This window comes from Belonocnema kinseyi, chromosome 3 (genome assembly GCF_010883055.1).
Source record: "Belonocnema kinseyi isolate 2016_QV_RU_SX_M_011 chromosome 3, B_treatae_v1, whole genome shotgun sequence".
Classification (NCBI taxonomy): Eukaryota; Metazoa; Arthropoda; class Insecta; order Hymenoptera; family Cynipidae; genus Belonocnema; species Belonocnema kinseyi.
Genome location: NC_046659.1, coordinates 88,356,532 through 88,365,553, shown reverse-complemented (window position 1 = coordinate 88,365,553; position 9,022 = coordinate 88,356,532). Strand labels below are relative to the sequence as shown.

Sequence of the window (9,022 nt, the reverse complement as noted above, 5' to 3'; positions counted from 1 at the left end):
AAACTGACAGAAAGAAGAAGGAAGAGGAGGAGCTCAGGAATAGAGAGGAAGAGGAAAGATTAAAGAAAGAAGAAGCCGACTGTTTGAAAAGGGAAGAAGATGAAAGGAAACAAAAAGAAGAAGAAGCTCTGAAACAGAAGGAGGAGGAAGAAGATCGTTTGAGGAGAAAAGAAACTGCGAGAAAGGAAAAGGAAGAAGAGGAAGTTATGAATAGACAGGAAGAAGAAAGGATAAAGAAAGAAGAAGCCGACCGTTTGAAAAAGGAAGAAGCTGAAATGAAACAAAAAGAAGAAGAGGCACTGAAGAAGAAGGAGGAGGGAGAAGATCGTTTGAGAAAAGAGGAAACTAAAAGAAAGAAAAAAGAAGAAGAGGAGCTTAGAAATAGAGAGGAAGAAGAGAGAATAAAGAGAGAAGAAATTGACCGTTTGAAAAAGGAAGAAGATGAAAGGGAAAAAAAAGAAGAAGAGGCTTTAAAACAGAAGGAGGAGAAAGAAGATCGTTTGAGGAGAGAAGAAACTGCGAGAAAGAAGAAGGAAGAAGAGGAAATTAGGAATAGAGAGGAAGAAGAAAGGATAAACAAAGAAGAAGCCGACCGTTTGAAAAAGGAAGAATTTAACAGAAAACGAGAAGAAGAAGAGGCACTGAAGAAGAAGGAGGAGGAAGAAGATCGTTTGAGAAAAGAGGAAACTGACAGAAAAAAGAAGGAAGAGGAGGAGTTCAGGAATAGAGAGCAAGAGGAAAGATTAAAGAAAGAAGAAGCCGACTGTTTGAAAAAGGAAGAAGATGAAAGAAAACAAAAAGAAGAACAGGCTCTGAAACAGAAGGAGGAGGATGAAGAGCGTTTGAGGAGAGAAGAAACTGCGAGAAAGAAGAAGGAAGAAGAGGAAATTAGGAATAGAGAGGAAGAAGAAAGGATAAAGAAAGAAGAAGCCGACCGTTTGAAAAAGGATGAATTTAACAGAAAACGAGCAGAAGAAGAAGAAGCACTGAAGAAGAAGGAGGAGGAAGAAGATCGTTTGAGAAAAGAGGAAACTGAAAGAAAGAAAAAAGAAGAAAAGGAGCTTAGAAATAGAGAGGAAGAAGAGAGAATAAAGAGAGAAGAAATTGACCGTTTGAAAAAGGAAGAAGATGAAAGGAAACAAAAAGATAAAGAGGCACTGAAAAAGAAGAAAGACGAAGAACGATTGAATGAGGAAGCGGAACGTTTCAAAAATGAAGAAACTGGAAGGAAACAGAAAGAAGAGGATCTTAAGAAAAAAGAGGAAGCTGAGCGTTTGAAAGTAGACGTTGGCGAGCAGAAAAAGAAACAAGAGGATAAAATTAGAAGCAAGAAGGAGGAAAAAGAGCAAGTAAAGAAATTGGAGGTCACACTTATGAAAAATGAAGAAGGGCCGAAACAAAAAGAAATAGAAGATGAAGTCAAAAATGAAGAAGAGCAAAAAAAGAAAAGGAGAAAAGCAAGTTTAAAGAAAGGCGAAGAAGCACAAAAGAAAAAAGACGGGAACAGAAAGGATAAGGATGGAGAAAAAATCAAGAGAAAAGAAAGTCTAAAAAAAGACGGAAGGGAATCCTCGAATATGAAAGAAAATGTAGCTGAGGTCAAGAGTCACACTTTGGAAGAATCTGTTCTTTTGAAAAATAAGGAAAGCGATATAATTACGAACGATGAAAATGAAAAGCTCAAAGAGGAAGGTGAGCGTCTTTCAAAGAAAAAACAAACCGCGGAACAAACTGATGAAGACGGCAGGGAAAATGGTGGAAGTCGAAGATCAAGTGTTCGCAAATTAAGTACAGAAAAAATTAATACTTTAAAGAAAGGAAAAACTGAAAATGAGAGGGAAAGTTCAAGAGAAACTCGACGTAAAGGGAGTATGGATAGATATGCAAATAAAGATGATGTTAGTCAATACAGAAATAAGCAATATGAAATAGAGAAAGAAGGTGAAATGGAAGATTATTCTCAAGTAAGGTATAATAAAACTAAAATAAGACCTGATATCGAACGAACTCCTGTGTATAGGGAACCAATTAAACAAACAGGATCACAATCAGATGATTCTTCTTATACAGATAGTTCATCTTTAAGCATAGCATACAAAACTGATGACAGAAGCTTCAGAGATAGATCTAAAAGAGATCAAATACGATATCCCAAATCTGATGTTAGTTTTTCGGATTCCTCATCTAAAACTACTTTAACAAATTATCCCGAATATGTAGCCACAATTTCTTCGCGAAATAGAAGTAACGATTATTCCTTTACTTCTTCAACATTTAAAGCCCCACAAAGAAGTATAAAATCCTACGACAGATATTGTGATAGATCTAGGAAAAGTTACGAATCTAGCTTCAGTTCCTTTCTGAGACCCGATAGTCGCTCAACGTTAATTTCTCCATCTGTTAATTACTCGAAAAGAATATTAGGTAGAAGAAGTCCTACCCTAATTCCTGATATTGATACATCAGCATATTATTTATCAAGCAGCCGCAGTCGTACATCAGATGTAAGTTGTCGGTCCTCTTTAAGTTCCAAAATAATATCGAATTTATTTTTTATTTATTTGTTTTTTTGTATTAATTTCAGATAAGTCATGTAGATCGTATAAAGTGTCCCTTCTTTTGCACAAAATTAACGAATCGTACAGTGTCCGAAGGTTCGCAAATTAGGTTAACATCAACAGTGATTGGACAACCAGATCCTGAAGTGCATTGGACTAAGAATGGGGAAAAACTGCAATCTGGAGGTCGAGAACGAATGAAATTGGAGAATGGATTAGCAACTTTAGAAATAAGTGCAGCTTTGCCTGAAGATTCTGGATACTACGCTTGTGTAGCAACAAATTCTCATGGTCAATCATCTAGTGAGGCTATAGTGAGGGTGTATGCTGCCTTTGAAGCAATACCTTTACCACCAACCTTCACAAGTTCTATAAAAGGTTATTTCTTCCTCCTTAGGAACACCTGAATTAAATTTCCATGTTTTGCATATTTTCCATTCCGTAATTGTGCAGCAGCTGTGTATTTTATTCTTCGTAAATTTAAAGATTTAACATAGGTTTGTCCCAACAAAAGTATTTATAAATTTTTAATTTGCATTATTGATTCTTTTATTTACAGATACTTACAGGTTTACGGATCATGAGCTAGTTTTAGAATGCAAAGTTCGAGGTCATCCAACGCCTTCAATCACATGGTTGAAGGATGATATTGTTTTACGTGGAGATCGCTACAAACAAAGTTTTCTTGGCGATGGAGTTTGTCGCTTACAAATTGCAGATCCTGATATCGCAGATAGTGGCGAATACAGTTGCCGAGCTGATAATGATGTACGAACAGATCAAATTCGACATGTTGTCCATTTTGAAGGTAAAAACCCGCTGGTAAAATAGATAAAGATATCTTCTAAACTTTCCAATAACAGTAATATAATACATCTATATATTATGATAAAGGCCATGAACATCGCTTTGCCAGTACCCGTGAACGAATTCTGTTCGACGACAGAAATCGAACAACATGTAGGGAAATTGGTCGACGTCCACGTTTTTCAAGCTATCTCATAGATCATAGTGTACCAGCTGGTGGTACCATAGCATTACAGGTCGAAGTGAGAGGTATGGTTCAAAACTGATAATGCTTATCGCGATTACGGGATTCTCAGTATAGAATCGCAATGATCCAATTTCAATTTCAGGATCACCAACACCAGAAGTGACATGGTTACGTCGTGACGGTGTGAAGAATGAACGTATTTCAAATTCGAAAGTTCGCACCTTTGCTGAATCTGGAGTTCATACCCTGATTTTACTTGAAGCTTCTGAGTCAGAAGCTGGTACCTACATTTGCAGAGCAATCAATGCATTTGGTCAAATAGACACAAGTGCTAATGTTGAAGTTATCATACCTGGTAAATTCAGTGCCAATGGAAAGCCTGCTATGTTCATATCAAGACCAGTCGATAAAATAATTACGGCAGTCGTGGGCGAAGATGTTTCTGTATCTTTTAGGATCTCTGGAATTCCGAAACCCCGAGGTATATTTTACAGATGAGCTTCAATTAAAGCTAATAATTTTTAAGTGAATAATCTGACAAATATTAAGTTGTAAATTAATTATTGTTTAATAGTGACGTGGATGAAGGGAATTCGAGATATTACGGATGGTCCTCGTTCTCATAAAGAAACATTGGATGATTATGTTCGAATCACCTTAAGTAGGATGATTCCTTCGGACGAAGGCACTTACTGTATTTTGGCAAAGAATCGATACGGATGCGACAGAGCATTTTTCACAATCAAGGTATGTTACAGAAGTTTGATTTAACTTTAATAAACTGCGGATCCTTCCGAGTGAAAAAGTACCCCTGGGATTACGGATAAGTCCCGTTAAAGTACTAGGAATGAGACAAATCAGTACTTAAATACCAATTTTTCTTTCAAATTTCTTAAAGTTTAATCAGGGACCATAATACTAGACATTTTCCATTTTAGTTCTTCGGAATTTTTACAAGTGCTGATGGCACTTGTGTAGGACGAAAGTATTGAAAAAATACAACTAAGTTTTATTTTGAGCAGAACTTTTAATTTTATATTTTAAACATTTTTAGTACTCTAATATATTTGTTTGGAAAATTACTTATGTCTTGTAAACATTTAATAGAACTTTACCGGTACATTTGTCTTAAAAAATTCCTGCTAAAAAAATGAAACAATTAAATGGGACTTTCAGGTAGTTTTGCCTTAAAAATATTCCTGATGAAACGTAAGATATTTTGATATTTTTAAATATTTTTCATACTTTAGTCATATTTCTACAGTACTTCTTTAGACATGAGTGTCACAAGCGTTTGTAAAAATTTTAAACAAAATAAAATAGAACTCTTCTATTACTTTTATACCAATATTCATATTTTTACTAATATTATTAACACTTGTAAAAGTTTCAGGCAAAAAATTAAGCGGGACTTTTTCGGTACTTTTGTCGTATAAAGATCCTCGTGAAGTTGGACATATTTTGAACTTTTCTAGTACTTTAGTTTTATTTTAGCAGTAATTGTTTGGTACATAAGTCCCATCCCTCATTGTAAGAATTAAGAAAAAAAAATGAAATGAAACTTATCTAGTATTTTCTTTAAAAATGATTAAGAATTGATAGGAATTCAACATCAAAAAATTAAGTGGGATTTTTCCTGCACTTTTGTCCTACAAAATTCAGGCCTGAGAAATAGAAAAATGACCGGGACCTTCGGGGTACTTTTGTCATATAGACATTATAGTGAAACGTGACATATTTTAAACTCTTTTGGTACTTCAGTCCTTTTGTCCCTAATTGGACTTTTGAAAAATCTTAAGAAAAGTTAGTACTTAAGTACTGATTTCTTTTATACCTAGTACTTTAGAGAGACTTTATCCAGAATCCTAATAGGATCTCAGTAAGACTTTTTTTCACTTGGGTTATCCTAAAATTGTAAATATCTTCTCTTTTTTGAAAGGTGAAGCAAAGAGCGAGATCACTGACACCTACAATTTTATCTGACACCGCAAATCGTTTGGCAGATATGGAGAATGAGGAAATGCGAATCCATATAAAAGGTAGGTTAATAGAATTATCTCAGTTCAAATCAAAAAAGGTTTGTATCCGATTGTAAATGGAAAAATGTAATGTCTAGGGATACCCCTCTAAAAGAGGAGAAAGGGGCTCGATTCCCGATACAGTTTAGTTTTCCAAAAGGGCGTAAGTTCTGAAATATAAGACTGAGGGATGAATGGGGTCAGGTGGCAGATATAGTAGGGCGTAGTGAAAGTATTCGTAGATGATAGAGAATATTTGGGGGTAGAAGACTTGGGGTAATATGGAATATAGGTTAATATGGTACCTGGGGTAACATGACACCCGAAATAATGTAACCCCCCGGGCAATGTTGGCCCTAGGCCCTTAATTCCTGACACAGCAGCAGCGGCGAAATCCTTTTATAATATAGAAAAAGATTTGAGATATTTAAAAAGATTCTTCCAAGAAAGGCCATTCGCACCTACTCATAAACAAGTGGCTCTAAGTATAAGTTGTTTGAGGGATAGTTATTCAGCTCACTGAGATGTGCGGCAGTATTAGCACAGAGTGCATTTGCAAGCAAAAGTGAGAAGAGAGGAAACCAATAACGCGAAAATTTTAGCATAGCCCCACCTACGTTCTCAATTTAGGGAACCCCCTTGGAAAACGCTGGTCTATTTTTGAGCGCCCCCACCTACCCTCCTTTGATTGCAGCGGGTGGTCTAAAACTAAAATTCAGTTCGTAGTTAAAACGCACGGCTATTTTCCCGGTCTAATTTCGCTACTTTTGATTTTATTCCAGACTCAATTTACTTAACTTGTCAATATAAAAATAGACTTTTAAAAGAAATAATATCGAAATAAAGTGATGATTGAAAATGACCTCTCACGAAGAGGATCCAAATCTGGAAGGAGTTTGTGAAGCAAAAAGAAATTTAGTCAAACGCCTCAGGCTTTCTTGGTTTAATAGAAAATGTACAAGTGAAGAATTAGTAAATTTCCAAGGTATTAAATTAATTATATTATTGCATTAATTCGAATTGGAAAGTTTGGAAGTGACTCTGATACGAGGGGGAATTTAATCATTAAAAACCCTCACGAAGTAATCCCTATTACGCATATTAAGATAATACGGTGATAGAATTCACTGAAACAGTGGAATAGGTCAATATCAAGGGAAGGAATTGTTAAAATGTTAATATTTATAATTATAATCAAACGCTAAATTTTAATTTTACCACGAGTAGAAGAAAAATTTAAACCACAATTAAACTCAGATAACTTATCATAATTTAAAGTATACTTTTAAGTTTGTTTACTTTCTTAACAATTGCTATTGGTGTCAATAATAAATGATTAAAATAATTCCTTGATTAAACTACTTATAGCTATATTCAACTAAGTATTTTCTTAGTCGTAAATGGCAAAGCAAATAGGTCCCCCATTAACTAAAATAAAAATGGTTGTTTCTCATCAATTTCAAAGCAGACTAGTGTAAATAAGCCTAAGATTCTGCGTAAAAATGCGAAAATTTTGCTTGGGTCTATCGAATTTGCTGCTAAAAATAATGCTTATATTTTAATAATTATTTATGTAAGTGCACAACTTCTATCAACATATCAATCCCTTCTCAATGTATGCAATAAATTATAATATATATAATACAAATTAAGTTGATCATTATAAACATCATTGATATTCTGTTAGTTGTTTCCCATGAATTTAGGGTGCTTTCTGATATTTGAAAGCCTCTCCTCAAGAAAAAAAAGCAATTTGTAAACATTTAAAATGGTCTCATATTTTTAATTATTTTAATCAGCTCTTTGAATTGGAAAGAAATCTACTAACTGAGTTCTCCATATTTCACAACAAATTGACGATGTTGTATTATTGAGAGTTTTAATTCATTAAAATATCAGTTGATATTCCTGGATTCAAAATTTTTTAAATGTCTGTATAAAACGTCTGTTGTAAAATATGGTAAACTCAGCTGGTAACTCATTTCGGTTTGAAAAGTTTACAAATAATTCAAGGAGATTTCCCTTAATTAAAGGTGACTAGGATGGCTGCTTGAAATGATTAAAGTAATGAGAATGTTTTATACTCTCACTAAACCAATTGACTGTACCTTGCGCGACTCTGCTTCATAAAGTGGGGGGGGGGGGATTCTTCGCACACCTCTTTTTTGACGAATGATTAAGTTAAAGTTTCTATGAAAGTTCTTTAAAATATATAGTTATTCAATTTTTAATCTGATTTGCCTACAGATAAGATGTTTTAAAAAATTTTCAACTTTTTTGTTACAACTTCAAGTTCTTACAATGCAATAAGAAAATTTTTAAGTTTTTTATTCATAAGCTGACCTAAAACGGTGAAAAAATAGCTTTTAAATGAGTACAAGAAAATTGAAAAAGATTGATTATTTTGAAAGTTATTGAAGATTTAATAAAACATTGCATTTTTTGATTGAGCTACGGAAAAATTCAAGTTAAGAGAACTTAGTCAACAAAAAAGATGTATGCGATAAGTTTTGTTCCCTACTCTGTAAATTTTCTTATTCAAGTAAATACTTTTTAATTTTTCTTATCACATTTTTCGCTCAATACATAAATATAAAAAAAAGCTAAATTAAAAAATCGTGCTTTACTGATTTCTTAGAAATTTATTTATTTTGAAATAATTTGACTGAATAATATAGATTTGATTAAAAGATGATAATATATCTACATTATAAAAAAGTTGTCGCCGCAGCCACTGTTTCAGGAATTTTAAATAGTTCCTCCCGAGCTGGCCACCCTAGCAGGCCTCCAGAGGTCTACATGCGGGCCTCCAGAGGCTCCCACAAGATCTTCCCGAGCCTCACGCGATATCCTACAAAGCTACAAATGAATGTCTCTAGATAGACCGTGGGCTGACAACGTAAATGGGAGCGTGATACGGATAAGGCCAATTTTCACATGAGATGTTCGTCTGATGATGAGGAACGTAAAAATGGGTGCCTGGCAGGTGTGAGTGGATGCGTTCACCTGTGGCAACCTGTCAAAGGTGCGAATTTTTGGGAGTTAACTTACGTGACTCGGATAAGGTTGAAAGTTGGTGTACATGTAGGGGCTGACATTAGAAATAGCACCTGCGCATTGCCAGGCACTTACCTGGATGTAAAAGTGTTGCCAGGCGGCTTCGAAGTCACCGGAAACTCAGGTGAAATTTCTTGAAATTGATTTTACAGAAAAAAGTTTGATACAAAAGTTGGTCCACTCCCGGAGATGCATATTTTCATTGGTATATAATTTTTTGGTAAAATTGATATTTTTGGAGAAAACATCGATTAAAGAACTACCATAACAATAAAAAGCCCTTTTTATTGACAACAAGTGATTTTTTCGAAAATTATTGAGACAAAAGGTACTCTATTACAGGTATACTCCAAGATGAATAAGAAGTATTTGTTCAAAATGTTAATATTTACCAA

The 9,022-nt window shown here is 34.4% G+C and overlaps 1 protein-coding gene across 5 annotated transcripts in view; it reads left to right on the top strand.

The window, feature by feature from the left end:
* LOC117168779 (titin homolog) overlaps positions 1 to 9,022 on the top strand; it is a 126,593-nt gene that overhangs the window by 49,538 nt on the left and 68,033 nt on the right. For 4 of the 5 annotated variants that reach the window (XM_033354567.1, XM_033354563.1, XM_033354564.1 and 1 more), the window contains 7 exons: positions 1 to 2,504; positions 2,585 to 2,936; positions 3,118 to 3,366; positions 3,453 to 3,614; positions 3,695 to 4,033; positions 4,127 to 4,299; positions 5,492 to 5,591. In XM_033354567.1, coding sequence (XP_033210458.1) covers positions 1 to 2,504; positions 2,585 to 2,936; positions 3,118 to 3,366; positions 3,453 to 3,614; positions 3,695 to 4,033; positions 4,127 to 4,299; positions 5,492 to 5,591 — 3,879 coding nt within the window. The remainder of the gene's footprint in view (positions 2,505 to 2,584; positions 2,937 to 3,117; positions 3,367 to 3,452; positions 3,615 to 3,694; positions 4,034 to 4,126; positions 4,300 to 5,491; positions 5,592 to 9,022) is intronic. The other variant, XM_033354565.1, reaches the window with a different exon arrangement.